The sequence below is a fragment of the Dermochelys coriacea genome, chromosome 21, assembly GCF_009764565.3.
Source record: "Dermochelys coriacea isolate rDerCor1 chromosome 21, rDerCor1.pri.v4, whole genome shotgun sequence".
Lineage (NCBI taxonomy): Eukaryota > Metazoa > Chordata > Testudines > Dermochelyidae > Dermochelys > Dermochelys coriacea.
In genome coordinates, this window is record NC_050088.1 from 14,658,040 (window position 1) to 14,680,211 (window position 22,172).

General features: G+C 54.3%; 1 protein-coding gene across 3 annotated transcripts in view; it reads right to left on the reverse strand.

Annotated features, from left to right (window-relative positions):
- Positions 1–22,172, reverse strand: part of LOC119846479 (receptor-type tyrosine-protein phosphatase V-like) — a 68,219-nt gene that overhangs the window by 21,761 nt on the left and 24,286 nt on the right. For 2 of the 3 annotated variants that reach the window (XR_006276484.1, XM_038380206.2), the window contains exons 7-19: positions 20,310–20,582; positions 19,290–19,556; positions 18,162–18,434; positions 16,574–16,843; positions 12,646–12,915; positions 11,324–11,596; positions 10,642–10,914; positions 9,811–10,080; positions 8,648–8,920; positions 5,401–5,673; positions 2,995–3,267; positions 1,096–1,368; positions 134–412 (exon numbers count right to left, since the gene is read on the reverse strand). Coding sequence is in view for 2 of the 3 variants with exons in the window: in XM_038380206.2 (XP_038236134.2) it covers positions 134–412; positions 1,096–1,368; positions 2,995–3,267; positions 5,401–5,673; positions 8,648–8,920; positions 9,811–10,080; positions 10,642–10,914; positions 11,324–11,596; positions 12,646–12,915; positions 16,574–16,843; positions 18,162–18,434; positions 19,290–19,556; positions 20,310–20,582 (3,540 nt within the window). In the remaining variant the exon portion in view is untranslated. The remainder of the gene's footprint in view (positions 1–133; positions 413–1,095; positions 1,369–2,994; positions 3,268–5,400; positions 5,674–8,647; positions 8,921–9,810; positions 10,081–10,641; positions 10,915–11,323; positions 11,597–12,645; positions 12,916–16,573; positions 16,844–18,161; positions 18,435–19,289; positions 19,557–20,309; positions 20,583–22,172) is intronic. The other variant, XM_038380207.2, reaches the window with a different exon arrangement.

A 22,172-nucleotide genomic window follows, 5' to 3' on the forward strand; every position in this document is an offset into this window, starting at 1 on the left:
TCCCAAGCCCAGCTTCCTCTCCGCATTCAGGGGCTCTGAGCTCTGGAATAGGGCCTGCTAGCTAACCAGCAAACCCAACCTGGCAGCTCTTCCTAGGGACCGTGGGGAGAGCACAGGCCAGGCGGAGACCTACCCTCTGCTGACGTGTTGCAGACCAGAGTCACAGCCCGGCTCCTCAGCCCGTTCCTGCCCACTGCGCTCAGGCTGATTCGGTAGGAAGAATCTGGCTCCAAACCCCACAGGCTGGCCTCGCTCCCAGGAGCGATCACCCGAGCCTCAGCCTGGGGTGGCCCCCCGGACAGCCTCTCTGCTGCCAGCTCGCAGGCCTCCACATCTCCAGCGGGGAAGGTCCAGTTCAGGGAAAAGCTCTTCGAGTCAGGCTGGCACCGCAGATCTTCCACTGGGTCAGGCGCTGAGAAAGGAGACACCCTGAGCTAGGCAGACCCCACATGGGGTCCCCGAACCAGGCCATGTGCCTCACAGCAGTTCCATGCCTGCACGGTGCAAAGGCACAAAGCTGGATACCTGGGCCTTGGGACCCCTGGCTTGGTGGCCTAGGGCTGGAGTGGCTTGGCCAGAGCCTTTGCAAGAGGGATGGTGAGGTTGGGCTGGGACTGGGGGCCCTGTGGGAGGCCAGGGGCCGGCATGGCTGTGCCCAGGCCCTGCAGGGGAGAGACAAGTCATAGGAGGACCAGGCTAAGGAACAGGTTTCAGAGTAGCAGCCGTGTTAGTCTGTATTCGCAAAAAGAAAAAGGAGGACTTGTGGCACCTTAGAGACTAACAAATTTATTTGAGCATAAGCTTTCCTGAGCTACAGCTCACTTCATCGGATGCATCGGATGAAGTGAGCTGTAACTCACAAAAGCTTATGCTCTAATAAATTTGTTAGTCTCTAAAGTGCCACAAGTCCTCCTTCTCTTCAGGCTAAGGAAGACTCTCTGTGGAATCCAGTTTATTTCACAGGATGCCAGGCCACTGTCTGGCTCCGTGGGGGCATCTCCCTCCAGTCATGGCTCACCCCCCTCCCTGCCCTACACACACCCGCTGCGTGTTCCAGCCCCGGCAGCCTCCCGCCCAGCGCAGGCCCACACCCACCTACTGGCACCACTAAGATGCCCGAGCTGCTCCAGTAAGGCCCAGCCACGCAGCTCAGGGAAACCGAGTAATTTCTGCCTGGGACCAGCCCCTGGAAGAAGTGCTGGACTTGCCCCCCAGCCAGGGTGTGCCTCCGTGGTAGTGTGTTGTTCCCGGGATCCCGCAGCCACAGCTGGCAGTAATCCTGCTGGCTGGAGACGTGCCCCCAGGACACGGCCAGCACCCTGCGGCTCTCCCCAGTCACCGCAGAGAGATTCGCTGGAACCAGAGGGGCTACGTTATAAAAACAATCCAAGGGAGAGAGAGTCATTTCCTGGGTTTGCCACATCGACCCCCACCCCACCCCAGAGACAATCCCTGTATTCTCACGTCCTTCCCACATTACAGTCTTAGATTGCCTGCGGGGACATTTCTGGACTCGTCTCTTTCATTAGTTTCCTAACTATTTCAGATTTTCCCTATGAGATTATTTTCCTACCAGGAAGCGTCATCCTTTAAACGCTCATCTCGGCTGAAACACCCAGCTCCCCTCACCATCCTGAGCTGGAACAAAGGCAACATGGATAAGCAATTAGCCCCAGCTACATTTGCAAGTAGCATCACCTCCCAAGACAGTGAATGTCCACGAGCCAAGAAAGCTGAAATGTTTTGAGAAGGCGATACTCCCCCGTCAGCCTTTGGAAGACGTAATGGGCTTAGTACAAGAAATCAGGGGCTTAATCTGCAGCCCGGGAGATTGAGGTTAGATATTAGGGAAAACTGTCTCAGTCTAAGGGGAGTTAAACTCTGGAACAAGCTCCCAAGGGAGGCTGTGGAATCCCCATCACTGGAGGTTTTTAAGACCAGACTGGGTCAAACGTATGAGGGATGACCTAGGTTTACCTGGCCCTGACTCAGTACAGGGGGCTGGACTTGATGCCTTCTGACGTTTCTGTGGTTCTATGGCTGGAAGCCAAAGGTTAAAAAGTCCATCTATCCAGACGCTGGGAGGTATAATTCCCATGCAGGTAGACGTACACGCACTAGCTCTGCTCAGGCTAGTGTGCTAATAGCAGTGTGGCTGTGACATAATCCCCCTGCCCCCTAGGTACATACTCAGGTAGCTAGCCAGAGCCACCACCTGTGCCACCATGGCCATGCTGCTATTTTTGGCATGCTGGCTCCTGCCGAGCTTGTGCATGTCCGCTTAGGGGCTTTTGAAGGTGCTTAAATCTAGGCTCGGGCACCTAATACACTGAATAGACTGGCCTGGCTTCAGGAAAAACCTCTGGGAACGCCCTGAAAGCTGAACCCGCTGTCCGCTAACGCCGACGCCGTTTTTTGTTTTGATGTGACAAAGATTTGATGCCCCTGATTGGAAAGACTGGAACAAAGATGCAATTCAAGCCCTGGAGGCTCGCTAAGTTCTTGGCCTCGATGACACCTTGCAGGCATGTGCTAGGGCTCTCTGGCGGAAACGGCCAGTCCCTGGCTGGGGAGGAGCAATGGCTTTGGGGCGGCGTTGTTACGATTAAAAGCACTCGCTGCAGATGGTGCAAGGCCCTGAGAGCAAAGGATGCTGGGAACCCAGAATGCCTAGCCAAAGAGAGCAATCGCAGGCTGCAGGCTCTCCTCTGGCTGCTCCCTAGCCAGGACTTTGGGGTCCTCAGGAGCCACCGGCTCCCCCTCAGCTTCCTAAATCAGAGCCCAAACCCACCTCTTCCCGGGAGCCTGCAGCCCACAAGCTTTAACCCAGCAGCACTAGCTACTCTCCCTCCAGCCCACTGCTCTGGCTGCTGTCCGGCAGTTTCCAGGCCACCCCTGGGTGCACTGCAAGCACCAAGTGTGCACAGCTCCATCAAGCTCGGCAGGGTTATATCTCACGCGCCAGGCAAAGGCGCTGGGACTCCCACCACTCACTCGTCCAGTCGCTGATGTTCCTGGCGGACGTCCGGTAGGGCCCAGCCACGGAGGCCACCTCCAGCAAATACTTGTGTCCCGGAGCCAGGCCTGAGAAGGTGAACTTGTGGGCGCCCTTCCCAAGAGATGCATTTGCTGCCACCGCGCCCGCTCGCGCGTGGTACAGGGTCAGCGTATAGCCGTCTCGCTCCCCGGCGGCTGCTCCCCAGGATGCACTCAGCCTGTCAGGGCGTCCCTGGTTTGTCAGGTACACATTAGAGGGTGCCAAAGGACCTGGGGAAACACCAGGAGAGACAATGAAAGCCACAAGCCCTAGCAGGGGTTCGTCAGCCACCCATGCCTGGCTCTGTCATCATTCGCTAACTGCACATGGCTTTAACGGCCTTCTTCACTCATGGGTGGAGGGGACATGTTCCCAGCTCAGGTATAGGGCAGAGGATTCCCATTTCCTTTCCCGCACCAGCCCAAGTGCAATTGATTCTGAGATCAGGTCCATGCTGTGATCCCTGCAGAGACAGGATGCGGCCACGTCCCACGGGGGACGTGGACAGGCAGCCCTGACCCTTCCCAGACGTGTTTGTACCAACGGGGAAGAGTTTATAGCTGCTCACAGCTGTCTCAGTACAGCGATAGATTGCACCCTTCGGCACCAGCCTGTGTCGGGGACAGGGGATGCTGCGCCAAGATCCCCAGGAGAAGATTGCGCCCCACTTACAACCCCCTGACCCCTTTTGCAGCAGAGTGTACTCTGCCGCAGCCCTTCTCAGGATGCAACATGCTCCCCCCCGCCCACCACTGCTGGGGAGGCAGCCCCAGGCCATCCCTGCCCACGCCCCATGTGCTCCCAGACAGCAGTAATGGGTGCTCCGCAAGCCTGGAGCTCAGCCCAAGAGGGTTTAACACAGCTGTACTGGGGAGCGTGCCATGGGATTCACTCCCCCTTACCACTCTGCGCTGTTAGATCTGGCCAGGTGTAGCCCAGGGTATCTGCTGATTGAGCTTCTGTGTCAAACTGAGGCCAAACTGGCAGCAAAATCCCCGGGGAGCCTCCTGCACCAAGAAATCAGCTACATGCCCGATTCTGAGCGCAGGCGCCAATGCCACCTTGCACCAGCCCAAAGAGCTGCGCGCCCCAGATCCAGGGGCCTGCTACTGTGACTTAGCCTTCAAATCACAGCTCAGCATAAACAGGGCTCTGGTTGGCAGGTAACAGCACAGCTCCTAAAGCAGAGCAGGGAGGGGAAACAGGCCAGGGGGAGGGCAGACCTGGGTGAGCTCTGGGTGCCCGAGATGGCGCCGCCTGGCAGAGGGGACTCAGGACGCAGCAGGCTGACAGGGACGAGGGGAGTTGACTGTGTGTGGCTGTCGCCAGGTGTAGTTCTGTTAATGGTTTGGGGTCTCAAGCTGCTTTTTAGAGGATTATGGGTAAAATGTTCATAAACACCCAGGGGACTTAGGAGCCTAAAACCCAGTGACTCTTCCTGAGTCTTGGGTCCCTCAGGCACATCTGACCCTAAATCTCTCCCGCTCCCCTCTCAGCACATTTGGAAATGGCCACAGTTCTATTAGGAAAGGCCAGATTCTTCCCAATGCGGGTCAACTCAAAGATGGGCCAAAGAGGAATAGGAGGGTCTTACGTCCATTGTGTCTCAAGGAATCCCAGTTAAATTAGCTCAGTTTATACATATAAAGATGCTTTTCTCTAATGGACAGCCCATCACACTGAGCCTGGGATCTGAGAGTCAAGCTGGCCTCTTTCCTCCATGCACATCGTCCTCAGGAACTTGGACCCAGGAGAGGAAGTTATAGGTGTAACCTGCAAACTGAGACAAAATCCTGTATACTCATCAACTGGCTCCTGGTTACTGGGGAGGAGGCATGAGATGGAAAGAACCCAGCTTGACTCTGAGATCCCAAGCGGAGTGGGCAGGGCTGGCTGTTAGGAGAAAACAAAAACCATTTGCTTGTGAAACTGAGTGGATTTGATGCAGAAATCAGTGAAAGACAATAACTCTAGGGCTCATCTTACAGAATCGATTTCCAGAGTAGACACAGGTTCAACCCATCATGGCCACTAAGTATGAAGTCATACCCCAATCCTCCAATGGGGCAGGTCTCAGCTTACTCAGCCTGAATTCGCTGAGCAGATGCTCCCTGGTTCTAGGTTCACCTCTGGATCCCACAGAGCCACGGAGCCAAAGCGCATATGGTTGTGGTGACACGTCACAGGATCCAGAGGGAACTGGGAACTCACTGATCAATGCCAGAGATGCCATCTCTGGGATTCACAGCTGGGAAGGGCGGACCAGTTCTGCTTGGCTCCCAGGGCTGTGAACACACAGACACAACTGCTGGGGAACCCGTATAAGGCTCTGATTGGCTCATTATGAAAATCCTGCTACTCACGTGTCCAGTCGCTGATGTTCCCTGCAGACATCGTGTAGGGCCCAGCCGTTGAAGCCAGCTCCAACAGGTACTGGCTTCCTGGGGCCAGGTTCACGAAGGTGAAATTGTGGGTGTCTTTCCCAACGGAGTCCCTCACTACCACGGCGCCCGATCCCGCGTGGTACAGGGTCAGCGTGTAGCCATCCCGGCCCCCTGCCGCAGCTCCCCAGGATGCACTCAGCCTATCGGGGCACCCCTGATTCATCAGGGAGATGTTAGGGGGTACCAGAGGATCTGGGAAAACACCAGATCTTATATCACAAACAGGGCAGAGCGGATGGGATCCTCAGCATGACAGGCAGTGCACTGAGTGGTATGTGCGTCCTGAGGTTAAGGGGGGGGCCTTGCTGTCACACACCCCTCCCCCCACTGACACACTTACCCCCACTCCCCTATCTCGGCCCCATGCACTGCTGCTACTTTGCCATCTGCCCCTGTTGTGACAACCTGTGACCCACGAACTTCTGAACGCCACCTGGCAAGAGGGTTACAGGAATCTCCTGATTCTGGTCTGAATTTCTGGTTCTCCAAAGACTGTCAGGTGAAGTTTGAAATGAAAGCCGGTGTCGCTCTGCTCACCAACATCACTGTGAAAGGTCAGCACAGATGCTATGTGAGGAGTTATGTTTACACTGGAAATCTGCTCTGAAACTCTGGATCAAGGGATTAGTCACCAGCAAAGAAGGAAACTGGGCTGAGGAGTGTGTGTCTCTCTCTGTCGCAGTGTGAATCAAGCACCCTAAACTAACTCAGCCGACGCCCATTTATATACAAAGTCAAATGTTAAACAAAGAGCTGTGAAATCACCAGGAAAGGAGTACAGGGGAAAACAAGGCATGGGGAGTTCTCCTGTCTGGGAGCAAAGACAATGAACGGGGTGGGAGGGGGCGGTATTTCTAGAAGGCAAAGATAACACCCGGGCAACCTTCACTGAAGAACAAAAAGGACAGCGCTTTTCACTTCCCCAACGCAGGTCTCAGGCAGTCCTGGCTGGAAAGGTGGGAGAGAGCTTTGGGTGAGATAAAGTGTCGTTAGAGTGGAGGTTACCTTGGTAGTTAAATTTAGTCTCTAGAAAGCATGTTCCGATTTTGTTTGCTACGTAACCACTCATTTCCCATATCCTCACTCTCTAGCCCTTGAACAAAAAGAAAAGGAGTACTTGTGGCACCTTAGAGACTAACAAATTGATTAGAGCATAAGCTTTTGTGAGCTACAGCTCACTTCATAGGATGCATTTGGTGGAAAAAACAGAGGGGAGATTGATATACATACACAGAGAACATGAAACAATAGGTTTATCATACACACTGTAAGGAGAGTGATCACTTAAGATAAGCCATCACCAGCAGCAGGCGGGGGAAAGGAGGAAAACCTTTCATGGTGACAAGCAAGGTAGGCTAATTCCAGCAGTTAACAAGAATATCTGAAAAAAGAAAAGGAGTACTTGTGGCACCTTAGAGACTAACAAATTTATTAGAGCATAAGTTTTCGTGAGCTACAGCTCACTTCATCGGATGCATCCGATGAAGTGAGCTGTAGCTCACGAAAGCTTATGCTCTAATAAATTTGTTAGTCTCTAAGGTGCCACAAGTCCTCCTTTTCTTTTTGCGAATACAGACTAACACGGCTGCTACTATGAAAAGAATATCAGAGGAACGGTGGGGGGTAGGGTGGGGGGGAGAAATACCATGGGGAAATAGTTTTACTTTGTGTAATGACTCATCCATTCCCAGTCTCTATTCAAGCCTAAGTTAATTGTATCCAGTTTGCAAATTAATTCCAATTCAGCAGTCTCTCGTTGGAGTCTGTTTTTGAAGCTTTTTTGTTGAAGGATAGCCACTCTTAGGTCTGTAATCGAGTGACCAGAGAGATTGAAGTGTTTCATGTTCTCTGTGTGTGTATATCAATCTCCCCTCTGTTTTTTCCACCAAATGCATCCGATGAAGTGAGCTGTAGCTCACGAAAGCTTATGCTCAAATAAATTTGTTAGTCTCTAAGATGCCACAAGTCCTCCTTTTCTTTTTGCGAATACAGACTAACACGGCTGCTACTCTGAAACCTAGCCCTTGAACTGTGAGTCTCTGATCATCCGCTTAGGCTATGTACACACTACAGCTTAGCATGAGTGTGAGAGGCAGGTGTCCATGGGTGTGCGTCTGCGTAAGTGGGTGTGTGTGATCATTTACACGGACACGTCAGTGCGGGCACGTTCTGTCCATATGTGAGTGAGAGTGCATCTTTCTGTGTCCTTGGGCACATGGGTGTGTATATATGGTGCATGTCTGTGTGTGTGTGTGTGTATGTGTGTGCACACCAGAGTGCACACACTTCTCCCCATGGGAATGGAGAAGTGTGCAGGGGAGGGTAGCCCACCTCCCCTTATCCCAGGAGTGGGCCAATTTTTTGGCCCAAGGACCACATCTGGGTATGGAAATTTTATGGCAGGCCATGAATGCTCATGAAATTGGGGTTGGGGTGCAGGAGGGGGTGAGGGCTCTGGGGTGAGGCCAGAAATGAGGAGTTCAGGGTGCAAATGGGGGCTCCAGGCGGGGGCAGGGGCTTGGAGTGCGGGGGGGGGGTGAGGGCTCTGGCTGGAGGTGCAGGCTCTGGTGTGGGGCTGAGAATGAGGGGTTTGGGGTGCAGGAGGGTGCTCCAGGCTCAGATCAAGGGGATTGAAGGGCAGGAGGGGGATCAGGGCTGGGGCAGGGGGTTGCAATGAGGGAGGGGTTCAGGGGTGCAGGCTTTGGGCGGCGCTTACCTCAAGCAGCTCCCAGAAGCAGAGGCATGTCCCCACTCTGGCTCCTATGTGGACGCGCGGCCAGGTGGCTCTGCTGCGTGCTTCCCCGTCCACAAGCACCGCCTCTGTAGCTCCCCTTGGCTGCAGTTCCCGACCAATGGGAGTTGTGGGGGTGGCGCTTGAGGTGGGGGCAGCATGCGGCGTTCCCTGGCTGGCCCTAAACATAGGAGCCAGAGTGGGGATATGCAGCAGGAGCTCGAGGGCCGGATTAAATCAGCTCACAGGCCGGATGTGGCCCGTGGGCCGTAGTTTGCCCACCCCTGCCTTAGCCACTAATGTCACCACCTGGCATCTGAGCACCTGCCAGCACTAGGCAGCTTCCCAGATGCTCTACGCTTGCAAGGGCCTCCTGCTCCGTTCGCAAGGAGCGCCCCCTTTATGCATCCGCCCCTTTACAACTCCAGCACTCACAGGTCCAGTCGCTGACGTTGGCTGCGGCCACCCTGTAGGGCCCAGCGATGGAGACCATCTCCAGCGAGTGCCTGTATCCTGGGGCCAGCTCTGTGAAGGTGAAATTGTGGGCATTCTCCCCAGCGACGGCCCTGGCTGCTACCGCGCCTGATCCCGCGTGGTACAGGGTCAGCACGTAGCCCTCGCGGCCCCCAGCGGCTGCTCCCCAGGACGCGCTCAGTCTGTCGGGGTGCCCCTGGTTTGCCACACGCACGGCCAGAGGGGCCAGAGGGCCTGGGGGTGAAACCAAACACTTCAGGGTACGGAGCCTGCAGCTGTGGGCCACCCGGCCCAGCCTCATAGCTAGGGCCTGCCAGAGCCAGGCACATCCGAGCTGGGCTGGGGCCCCTGATCTGCCCCACTGGGCTCTGTCGGGAAGATGCCGATGGCCACGGCTCTGTCACAGAACCGCCTCACCACCACTGGGGCTTCTGAGCCAGCCTCGGCTGGGACTCCCCCACCTCCCTCTGGCTTCCTCTTGGATGCCCTGGGCCCATGGGATCTGGCCACGTTCCCAGCAGAGACTGCTCGAGCTGGATGTAGTGGGATGTGAGTGAAGGGTGTTGCAGGGAGGCGGGGGAAATCCAGTGGGCTGATCTCAGAATGGTCCCTGCTTTGGGGTGGGATGATCTGCAAGGCCCTAAAGGGCTGGCCCATCCCCCACACAACTCCAGTCCCAATCCAAGGTATCGGGAACTCACAGCCCGGAGCATGGGGTGCAGGCAGGGAAGGCAGGCTGCCCCCAACACCCCTCTGGCATGTTGGGCATGATCCCAGTGTCCAGGCACAGTGCAGGAGGGGAGCAGAGACAGAGCTGTAGGGCTGGTAAAGCAATGCCGGTGCCCTGCCCTGCCAGGATCCAGGGGGAAGGCCTTAGGAAAACACTGGCAATATATTTATTGCTCCCAATGGCTGACCTCTTCGTGGAGGTGCCCTCCAGTACCAGACAGGAGTGGGTGGCATCCCCCAGGCCCAATTGCACATGGGCAGATGGAGTGGAAGTGGCACCCGGGACAGGTCCTAGACCCCATTTGGGACACGACTCTGGGAGGAGATGGGTCTTCCCAAGTCAAGCCTGTGATGGGAGAGCCAAAGACTCCCTGGCTGCAGGGTGGGGCACTCACGTGTCCAGTGGGTGAGGTTGGGGGTGCTGGAGTGGTAAGGCCCTGCCGAGGTGCTCACTCCCACGCTGTAGCGGGTGCCCGGGGTCAGGCTCTGGAAGGTGTGGTTCCTAGCGCCCCAGGGGAGCAAGATGTGGTCAACGTGCCTGCCGGAGGAGGTGTCGTACAGATCCACGGTGTAGCCCTCTCCTCCCCCCTCCGCCCCCGTCCAGGAGACCTGAAGGGCGGAGGCAGAGGGGCTGGCCAGGGTGAGATTGGCAGGAGCCAGGGGGTCTGGAAAAGAAGGGGAGACACAGTCAACCTCTGCTGGCAGAAGCAACCACAACTTCTGCCCCACCCCGTCTTGCCAGGGGCACAGCCCACCCCAGCAGGCAGCCTCCTCTCATCCAGCAGGTGGGGGCGCTACCAAGCACTGGTCTCCAGCTTGCATCTCCCGAGAGCAGCACGCAACACAGACACCAGGGACCAAGCTGGTCACACAGCAGCTCCAAGGGGGCTGCCGGCCGTGCAGCACAGAGGGCAGCACATCTGGGACCTGCAGCCGGGTAAGGGTGGAGCTGTGGGGGTCAGGGACTGGAGGGAGGGACTGGCTCCCAGGGATAGCAGGGTCAGAGTGGGGCCCGGCACACAGGGGCCAAAGGCAGGGATGCTGCAGTGGCGCTGGGCAGAAGGGAGAGTGGGGATGAGTTGGGGGCTGTCCCCAGGGGCGGCAGGGGCAGAGGGGTCTCTAGAGGTGTCGGATCAGAATTGGGGTGAGGGAGCCAGGCTCTGAGTAGGGCAGAGGGGGGAATAGGGTCAGAGCTGGGGGGTTGGTCCTGAGCCCATCACACTCACACGTCCATTGGGTGATGTTGACAGAGGAGGATTTGTAGGGACCTTTCACAGCAGTGACTTGTGCAGCGAATCTGCTGCCCGCTGCCAAGCGAGTCCAGGTGACATTCTGGGCGTTGGGTCCCAGGGACTGAGCTGTCTCCGTGCCCCAGGGCACCAGGCTGTACAGAATAACCCGGTAATGGTCCCTGCCCCCAGGGGGCTTGTCCCAGGCAGCGTGCAGCGCCGAGGAGCTGCCTGAGTTGGTGAGGCTCACATTGGCAGGAGGAGCTGGAACTGCAGGGCAAAGGCAGAGAGGGAGGAGTCAGGGCAAGAGGGAGCCACAAGGCAAGGGAAAATCCCATCGCTGACATGCAGCCACCTCTGAGGAGGAGCCTGACACCCCTGCAACAGCCAACAGCAACAGCTCGGGACGTGATGAAGGATCCTGTTCAGTTGAAAGGGCAGGGGGATGGAGGCAGACAGCAAGTGTTCCCATAGAAATCTGAACAGGCAATCATCTTTTTATACATGGTGCCAAAGGATGGCACCTCTGGCAGGGCACCTCCAGCCCTGCACCAGGGCACCCCCCTCTCTAATGCCATCACCTCTCCAGTGCTCCAGGCTGTTCTGCCCTCTGAGCCAGATTGAGACCCTGAGCGCGCACAGCCCGGCGGGCCAGCAGCAGAGCAAGTAGGGCTCTCACCTGTGCAGCCAGTGACATTCTGGGGGTCGGAGCTGTAGGGTCCAGCGAGAGCGGAGATTCCAACGTGGTAGCAAGATCCCGGTGCCAGCCCCGCCAGGGAGACGTTGGTGCTGCTCTTCCCCACATTCAGGCACCTCCTGGCTGCCAGGGAGCCCTCCTCACCCACGCTGACCAGGTAGCTGTCTCTCTGTCCAGCGGGGGCCTCCCAGCGCACCGCCAGAGCGGAGGTGCTGCCCCCGTTGGTCACAGCTGGGGACAGCGGCATCAGAGGGGCTAGCAGGGAGAAAGAGTGTCATGGGGCCCGCAGGGGCAAACACGGCACGTGCCCCGTGTCCTTAGAGCCAGAGTACGAGAGCCAGTGCCCCAGGCACTTCACAGCCAGACTAAGGCATGGTGGGTGCTCGAGATCTCGCCTCTTCACCCTGTTCCATGTGGCTGTGCAGTGACAGTGACAGCCCAGGGTAATAGCACGTGTCTGACTGGGGTAAGGGCCAGAGGACCCTATTCTCTGACTCCTTCCTGGGCAGCAAGGGCCTGGGGTAGGGCAGAATGGCACTCCTCCCCCAGCCAAGACCCCTTTCCCCCCGTGCTGTGCTCCAACGGCCTGCCCGTCACACTCAGCCTGGGAGCTGAGAGTCAAGCCGGCCTCTTTCCTCCATGCTCAGGAACTCGGACCCAGGAGAGGAAGTTATAGGTGTAACCTGCGACTGAGACATAATCCTGTATACTCATCAACTGGCTCCTGGTTACTGGGGAGGAGGCATGAGATGGAAAGAACCCAGCTTGACTCTGAGATCCCAGGTGGAGTGGGCAGGGCTGGCTGTTAGGAGAAAACAAAAACCATTTGCTTGTGAAACTGAGTGGGTTTAATACAGAAATCTGTGAAAGACAATAACCCAAGTGCCATTCCCCTGCAACCAGGTACTTGCTAGCACCATCGTCTTGGGAGACTGGCATGTTCTAGTGCACTATGCACCCCCAGGGGAGCACTAAGTATCGGAGGGGTCGAGTCTGCTGAGCCCAGCCTCAATGGTAAAGGGGACTCAGGGGGCACTTCCTTGACCCAAACCAGCCCACAAGCAGGGGTTCAGTTTGGATCAGAGGCCTAGCTGAGATCCCCGGGATTCTGCCCAGCATTGATATGGATGAGCGGGGGCAGCCTGAGCCAGTCAGTCTTGGGAGATGTGTACCCCAAAGCAGTGCCCTGGGGAAGACCCAGTGTGACGACCGCTCTCTGGGCTGTCCCAGAGGGGACTGAACCAGGAACCTCCAGAGCTAAGAGCAGGACCTGCTACACCCACACCAGCTGGCCCATGCTATACCTGTGTAGCCAATGGCTCTCTGTGAGGAGATGCGGTGGGGTCCGGCCTGCGACACGATCTCCACCCAGTACTGCGCCCCGGGCACCAGGCCGTCCAAGTCGACGTGAGCAGCTCCGCGCCGTACGGACACGTTCCTGACGACGGACAGAGACTCATCCGAGTAGAGCTGCACCCAGTGATCTCCCTCCACGCCCGACTCCATCCAGTCCACATGCAGCTGCCGGGGGCTCGACCCACGTGTCACACTCACGTTGGCCAGCGACACAGGATCTGGGGAGGGGAAGCAAAGGCAGAAAGATGCGTTAGATGGGGGAAGAGAAGAAAAATGGCTATAGTTCATAGGGGTGCTGGGAGCCTGAATTCATTGGTATGGCAGGTGCCCAGATACTGTGGTGATGGGCACCACAGAACCTTTTGATGAGTCCTAGACTGAACCCAGGATCTTCCTATCTGCAGTACAAGCCACTTGGGCAAAAGGAGAGGCTCCATTCATTGGCAGCAGCAATAGCAGGCTTTTATATAGCAGGCCAGCCTGTAGCGGGGGACACAGCATGCACTTTGCCAGTGCGTTACCCAAGCTGTTTGGGGCACAGCTACATAGTGACACATGTGCTCTGAGGTGCCTTGTGTGCTTCCAGAGCTACACATGGAGCTGGCATTGCCACTGAGAGCAGACAACTTTCAGCCCAGCACCCCCGCAATGAGAGCAACGGGCAGACACAACTGGCCCCGGAAGCTGCCTCCTCTCCTCTTACAGCTTCTCTGTTCCCTTCATGCCTGTTACAGCACGAGCCCCCATGTCCAAGCTAGGACCCCAGTTCCACCTGTGGATGCTGGATCTGGCAGGCAGCCCCCTCAAAGCCAACCCAGGCACTAAGGCTAATGCCAGGCCCCTAAATTCATATTAGGTACCCAACGATTTCCAGCAGCAATGAGCCCTCATGGCTCTTGCTGAACTCTTCAGCTGTCCACTTTGGCCTAGCAGCCTCTGCATCACAGACTCACAGACTTTAAGGCCAGAAGAGGCCATGATGATCATCTAGTCTCACCTCCTGCATGTTTCAGGCCACAGAACCTTCCCCACCTGCTCCTGCTATGGCTCCCTAGCCTCTGGCTGAGTTACTGACATCCTCAAATCATGGTTTAAAGACTTTAAGTTACGGTGAATCCACCATTGACACTAGTTTAAACCTGCAAGTGACTCATGTCCCATGCTGCAGAGGAAATTGAAAAACACCCAGGGTCTCTGCCAATCTGAGCTGGGGGAAAATTCCTTCCCGACCCCAAATATGGTGATCAGTTAGACCCTGAGCATGTGGACAAGACCCAGAAGCCAGACACCTGGGAAAGAATCCTCTGTAGTAATTCAGAGCCCTCCCCATCTAGTGCCCCATCACCAGCCATTGGAGATATCTGCAGCTAGTGGTTGTATCATTACAAATGCTGGAAGCAGAGACAGAGGGGATGCCTACACCACAATCAGGAGGAAAAATCACAGCATGGGCAGACGTACCCAGCTAGCTCGGATACTGATAGCAGTGATGCCATGGCAGTGCAGGCTACCTGCCCCTGTACATACCCAGTGCAATAGAATGCTAAAGCGTATTGCACTGCTCAGCCACTACATGTAAAATGTAGTGTAAAATATCTTATTTAAAGCTTACCTTAGCAGACAGAGCATTAAAACATCTTATGATGAACCTATCTGGTGTAGAAGCAAACTCCCTAGCCAGTCCATATCCGATATAGAAGCATGACATGGTGTCAAAAGTAAATTAAGAGCAAAAAAAAAAAAGAAGGAAAACAGCAACAAAGGTTGCAGGATATTATCAACATGCCACTCTTCAATGCTCCAGAGAACTGCAGCTTTCACAAACCTTCCCAGTGGACAGTCTGGAAACAGTATTTTGCAAGATTTCAAATTGCAAACAAGCTGCACAAAGGAACTGGAGATATACAGGTATCTGCTTTAATTTCTTCACGGGGAAGCAGGCAGAGAATATCTTTAAATCCTTTGACTTTACTAAAGACAGTCACAAAGATGACTATGAAAAGGTTCTGGCTATGTTTGATGCATACTTTATCTCAGAGAAACGTGGTTTATGGAAGAGCATGTTTTCACCAGAGAATTCAAGAAATGGGAAAATGTTGACTGTTTTATAAGAGCTCTGCATACATTGACTGAAAACTGATTTGGGGAATGCAAAACATGAAAATATTTTGTATAGTGAAACTGGCAAATTTGAAAGTCCTGAAACCATCTTAGAAACTGTAAACAGACACTTGGGTGTTAAAAGTCATTATCATAAAATCCCTGAGGCAAGAAGAGAGAACTTCCAGGCTAAGAAGGACAAATTCCAGCCTACATGCACAAGGTGTGGGGAAAAAATCATATCCCAAGAGATGATGCATGTCCAGCCAGAGGCATGCGGTTTAATAAATGCATGAAATATGGACATTTTGCAGCTGTTTGCTGCAACAAAGCAGTCAGGGAGTTGACTCATATTGTAGACAATCAAAAGCCATTGTTTCTGCAATCTATCACTTGTGATGACATAGAACCTGCCTGGAGAGTGAAACTGAATATTCTAGGCAAAACTCTTGACTTTAAAACTGACTCAGCAACTGATGTGATAGTCATATCTCAGAGGGTACTTACAACCACCTTCAACCCCTCCCAGAGCTGAAGTCACCTGACACAGCTCTTACTAACCCTGAATGTATTCTGAACTGCATGGGCTAGTTCACCACAGAAACAACTTACAAAGACAAAAGCTGTGCATTCAGATTGTATGTGACCAAAAGACCACAGACCAAAGCTTTCTCAGCCACAGCATGGCACCATGATGGGCCTAATGAGAAAGGTGGAAGAACTCATTAGAATATTTGGTGATACTGGACTTTTGAGAGGAAATCCAGTACAAATAATCTAACAAGACAATACTGAACCATATAGTGTACATACACCTCACAGCATTCCTATCCCATTACTTTATAGAGTGGAAACTGAGTTAAAGAGAATGGAGCGGATTGGCATAATTAAGAAAATCTCTGAGCCAGCAGCATAGTATCCCTCAATGGTACCAGTTATAAAGAAAAATGGAAAAATATTAATCTGTGTGGATCTTAAAAGACTTAATGAAGCAGTTGTGAGAGAAACAATCTTTCCGCCCAACACTAGATGACTTCCTCCCCAGAGTGAAAGGAGCAACAGTATTCTCCAAGTTGGATGCCTCAAGCGGATTCTGGAAAATTCCTTTAGCCAAAGAAAGAGCTTAAAATGACTATATTCATCACACCATTTGGATGGTTTTGCTTTCAAAGGTTACCTTTTGGGATTGCCAGTGCCCCATAAAATTTTCCAAAGAAAGATGGCAAAACCGTTAACAAACACAAATAGAGTTGTAATTTTCATGGACGATATTCTGATTATATGGATCTTCGATGGAAGAACAACAAAACCCTAAACAAAGTCCTAACCCTAATCAGTCAGTCTGGACCAAAGCTAAAAAAAGGAAAAAGGCATTTTCTGCCTACCCCAAATCATGACATTGTGAACACTGTAAATGGTAGGAATGTAGAACTTAAAGGGGGAGATGTAATGGAATGCTAAACTATGTTATACTGTTCAATATATGCCGTTATACTGTGTGTAAAATATCTTATTTAAAGCTAAATTCAGCCATAGAGGGCATTAAAAGATTTTATGCTGCACACATTTGGTGTCTATAAGCAAGCTCGTAGCTAGTCCACATCTGGTCCAGGAACATGACACCAGCCCATGCTGCTGCAGCTTCACTGCTATTGTTATTGGTGCCAACTGGATCAAAGCTATGCCTATACATGCTGCAGCCCCACCTCTGATTGCAGTGTGGACAGACCCAGAGTCTGCAGGAGACCATTCCCACAGGCCGCAGCCCCTACTCACATGTCCATCCCATGGCAGATGGCGCCGAGGCTCTGTAGGGTCCCGCCAGGGCCGTCACCTCCATGGAGTACTGGATCCCAGGGAGAAGCCCCAGGAAAGTGAAGTTCTGAGTGTCTGGCTCCACTGAGACATTCTGTTGCACCAAGAGTTCCTTGCTGTAGAGGTGGAGGAGGAACCGGTCTCTGTCCCCGGAAGCCTTGTGCCAGGCGGCAGAGAGACCCAGGGCGTGTCTTTTACTGGTCAGGGTCACACCAGATGGGGCCAAAGGGTCTGAAAGAAAGAGGTGGGTAAGAGGATAATAGCTACCGTACCATGGATGTGGAGGAATGAGATGCAGAGAGTGGGATGGGGGCCCAGGAGCTGGAGCTGGAGCTGTGGCTCTTGAGAGAGAAAGGCTGGGCTGGGGTTTAGACATGGGGTCAGGGGGCAGAAGATGTGGGTTCTATTCCCATCTCTGCCATGGTGCAAACCTGTCAGCCAGCCTTGGTGCGCCTCCATCCGTAAAATGGGTATAACACCTCCCTTGCTCACGGGAGTGCTGGGAGGCTGAACCTGATGGTAGGGAAGTACCCAGATATTTTGGTGATGGGCACCATAGAAAAGCCCACTAATAAAATAAGTGTGTATGAACCACAGTCCCTAAAAGGTCACAGTGCAGGTAGGGGACTGGGATTCCAGATGCATTTGTCTCAGATAATCTGCCCAGCAAGGCCTCACAAATAGCCAGCCTTCTGCTAAGCACCAATGATATGTCGGAGGGATCAAGTAATCTTGCACCACATACAAGCAACATCACTGCATGGAGCTGCGTCCTCACGCCTGAAGTTGGCACCCGCCTCACCGCTTTTAAGATGTTTGCCAGCGAGAGTCGGGAATTCCTGTAACCCCAAAAGGAATTCCTTCTACTGAGAGCACAGCCTACAGGTGGGAAGCCAGAAACACCTCCATGTGCGTGGAGACGGGGCAAAACTACCGGATCTCACTGCTCGGGTGAAACAGACACATGTGATGGGAGGGATCTCAGGGGCAATAAGCTTGTGTGCACAGGAATGCTGCACATGTGTCAACACAAAGTACCATGGGACCTACGGAAACTTGGCCTGGACATAGGGGTGGATCTCAACCAGAACTAGACTCCAGGCCCCATTGGATTCTGCCTGGCACCCTGGGTGTCGTTTACACCTGTGCAAAGGGAGTGTCAAATGCTGGGCATCCCAAGGGGTTGGCACTCATTTTGCACAAGTGGGCAGGACACACAAGGGCCAAGGAGGGGAGAATCAGGCCCATTTGGGGCTACCTTTACTCTTGGTTTAACTCCACCAATTGCACTGGAGTCTCATCTGCTTACAACAAAGCTGGACTGGGCCCTCAGATTCCTCCTGGCTAGCTACCTTCATTCACATGTCTCTGACCAGCCAGCCAGCCAACCAGCCATCTTCTCAGCTCCAGCATTACCAAAGCGCTCATCGCTACACTGTTGTCTCCAGGCCCCCGGCTGCCATTATTCTCCATTCCTCTGGAGCCTAAACCGCCCACGCTACAGCCAGCTCAGGAGACAGGTGGGTTTGGGAGAGCGGCCCCCACTCACATGTCCAGTCCGTGGCCGTCCGCACAGGCGATCTGTAAGCTCCAGCCACGGCAGCCATCTCCAGGGTGTACTGACGCCCGGGGCTCAGCCCCTGGAAGGTGACGTTAGTGCAGCTCTCCCCCAGGGTCACGTTCCTGAGCCACGCCTGCGACTTGGCTTCGAGGAGGACACCGCTGTAAGTCACACTGCCAGCAGCAGCTCCTTTCCAAGAGGCGTGCAAGGAGGTGCTTTGTCCCTGGTTCCTGAGGCTCAGCTCTTCCACAGGCAAAGGATCTAGGGGAGAAAAGGGACTGGAGTCAAAGCCGGACAATGGATTGGGAGCAGACTGCTAGAGCCTCCCATGGGCTCTGCCATGGTCCCAAACTTGCCTGGCCTGGAACACCCTCCCCTGTGCCCATTATTGCAACAGCAGGGTCCACAGCCACAGGGGACCGGGGGAGAATCCTGCCCCCTATTCTCAGGGCAAACAAACCTCAGCCATCAGGCCCCCTGCTGAGGGTCTAGCAGGTCACCTGCCGACCCTCTGCTCAGAGCCAGCAGGGCACTGTGATTTATGTGCATTTTGGGGAGTTTCACTTCCCAATGAAGTGCCAAGTGCGGGTCCCCGCAGGAGGTGGGATAAAGGACTGACAGTCTGATCTAGTGCGGCAAGAGGGGGAGGCCAGCTGGCTGGGCTGGCAGCCTGAACTGGTGTGGTGGGGGTGGACACTGGACTCAGTCGAGACCTGTGGCCCAATCTAAGGCAGGAGGTAGGTGGATAACGGACCAGGTGGATGTATGGCCCAATCGGGTGCAGCAGAGGGGAGATAGCTTAGTAAATGGGCCTATGGCCTGACGCAGTATGGCAGGGACCTGGGCTAGACAGACCTATGCTCTGATCCTGTGGGCTAGTCCAGACGCTGGACTGGACTGACCCATGGGTTCCAGGTGTCACTAAACCCCAGGGTCCTTCTGATCCTTCTGCTGCTCTAGTCAGTGAGGTCACAAAGGATGCACCAATGATGTCACAAGCACTGATTTGTGACATCACCAGGACAAGCGGCTGAGAAGCCCACTGGGAACTCGCGTGTGCCCCTGGCTCCATCTCCAGCCCTGTCAGCCCCCCTGGCGGGCACCAGTGGCACTCACATGTCCAGTTGGTGACACGCAGGGGCGGGGAGGTGTAAGGCCCAGCCACCGCGCTGATCACAAAGGCGTAGTGGGTCCCCGGGCTCAGCCCCTCATAGGTGAGGTTGGTGACACCTCCCACTTCGGAGCTATTCTTCACCAGCGCAGGGGGCTCCAGTGAGTACAACGCCACCACGTACCCAGCTCCGGCCACCTCTGTCCAACGGGCATGCAGGGTGGAGGTGCTCCCCTGGCTGGAGAGGCTCACACCAGGCGGTGCTAGTGGCTCTGAAAAGCAGAAAGAGCCCCGTGTTGTCAGTACACTCAGAACCACGCTGCATGGGGGCAGCCAGGGGCCCCTCCCCGTACAGCACCCAGTGGCTGCTCCGCGCGTGGGATCACGGGCACAGCCGTATGGAACTCTGGGGGCAGCTGGGGGCATCATTCTGATGCCCTGTCACTCATTTAAAGGCACTTCAGCATTGTGGGAAGAGGCAGGACTGACGGCCCTGGAGATAGAAGACCTTTTGTTAGCCACAGAGCTAGGGCGAACCCAACGGGGAAGCTCTGTCTTCGCGGCCCATTCAGGGTGAGGGCTGTGCTGTGCAAAGCCTGGCACTCCATCGCCCTCTGGCACTGCTCTCCAGGCCAGGCCCCAGGCTCTGGTTTCTGGTGACAGCAAGAAGCATGCTCTCAAAGCTTGCCAATCCTGAGCACCAACCACTTGATCAATGGCCAGGTGACCTTATGTCAGGTCAGCTGCTATACCAGAACTCCTCTCTCAGATCCTTATTCATCACAGTCACCCAAGAGTGACCCCAGTGCCAACAGCATGCCCAGCCAGGCAGTCCTGCCCTCCCTCCTCAAGGGCCTTCCAGTGCCATTGCCCACCCCAAAGCCACGCATGAGCCAGGCTTACCCACTGGGACCTCTAACATCCCAGCCCATCAGCAGCAAGGGTTCATGGCGCAGGCCATTTTCCTGGCCTCCCTGACCCCTCCCCCAGTGCCTTTGGGTCACTAGCACGGGATCAGTGCTTACGTGTCCAGGTGGCAGCACTGAGAGAAGGTGCCCTGTGAGGCCCAGCCACGGCTGTCACTTTTACCAAGTACTGGTTCCCAGGACTCAGCCCGTGGAAGCTGACGTGAGCGCTGTCTCCTCCCACAGACACGTTCCTGGCCAGGGCTCTGCTCACTCCCTGAAGCAAGGTCACCAGATAACGGTCCCTCTCTCCAGCGGGTGGGGTCCAGCGAGCCTGCAATGAGCCAGCCTCCCCAGTGATGCTCAGGGTCAGGTTAGCTGGGCTCAGGGGGTCTGGAGGGAGGAGAACACAGGGTGGAGGGTCAGTGCCCAGCAGCTCAAATATCTCCTAAAAAGAACCCCCAGGCACACGCTGACCCCAGACAGCCTCATCCACTCATCCAGGGCAGAAGCCATCTCCTTTGCAGGGAGAAGTCAGTGAGTGCACTGGCTAGAGCAGGCAGTGCCAGCCTCCCCCATGCAGCCTTGCCCCATATCTCTGTCCTGCCCTCCCCAGCTTCTGTCCCAAAGAGAGTTCCCCCAGAAGAGACAAAAGCATGAATTAGAGATGTAGGAGATGGAGAAGACTGAGATCAGCTAATCCTTCCCTCTCACACAGGCCTGAGCAGAATTGTTCCTTACACCATGTTATACCAGACTCAGTTTAACTGTCCCAAGTAATGGCACCTGCACCCCGCTCCCCTGGGAGACAAGCCCACAGCCTCAAAGAGCTCATTGTGAGGACATCAATCTGGAATGTCAGCCTAAATTCTCCCCGGCTTCATTTCATCCTGTTCCTGTTTCATTCTTTGATTCGGGGCCTGTCCTTGAAACTAACTCCCAATTCGGAACAGACCTTGAATGTTTTGGCACCATGTAACATTTTGTTAATCTCTAGGCAGCAGCTGCATCAGACAATGAGTCTAGTCAGAGACGCGCTATGGCAGTAAGCAGGCAGCTGATGAGATGCACAGCTTCCAAAAGTAACTGCACCACAGTTAACAAGAAGCATTTTTCCAAGATGTAGCTACCTGGATAGTTAGTTGAAAAGAGGGTGCAGGAATATCTGTAATCTCACAAATCAGCAGTGGGGCACCAAAAATCATAGGATCGCCTTAAAAACAAGCAATGGGATGTTTTCAAACGATACATTCTCCCTCTTCCTCTCTCCACTGTCTGACCTGAGCATCAAGGGTTCATAGTCTCAGGCTCTGCTCCCCAATCACAAGGGCTGGAAACTGACTCTTTTTAAAAACAGAAGCCGATAGTCTAACGTCATCACCTGACTCCAGGAGCCAGGGCTTTCAGAAAAAGCACCATCGTGGGAGCTGGTCACACTGCTGTCTAGCTCCTGAGCTGTCCCTGCTCCACTGTGACGGGCCATGGGATAAGGCAGACGCTGCATCACCAGGGGTCTAAATTAACTGTTATCACTCAAGAAAGAGATCTTGGAGTCATTGTGGAGAGTTCTCTGAAAACATCCACTCAATGTGCAGCAGCAGTCAAAAATGCGAACAGAATATTGGGCCTCGTTAAGAAAGGGATAGATAATGAAACAGAAAATATCATATTGCCTCTATATAAATCCATGGTACGCCCACATCTTGAATACTGTGTGCGGATGTGGTCGCCCCATCTCAAAAAAGATCTATTGGAATTGGAAAAGGTTCAGAAAAGGGCAACAAAAATGATTAGGGGTCTGGAACGGCTTCCGTACGAGGAGAGATTAGACTGGGACTTTTCAGCTTGGAAAAGAGACGGCTATGAGGGGACAGGATTGAGGTCTATAAAATCACGACTGGTGTGGAGAAAGTAAATCAGAAAAATGTTATTTACTCCTTCTCATAACACACAAACTGGGGGTCCCCAAATGAAATTCACAGG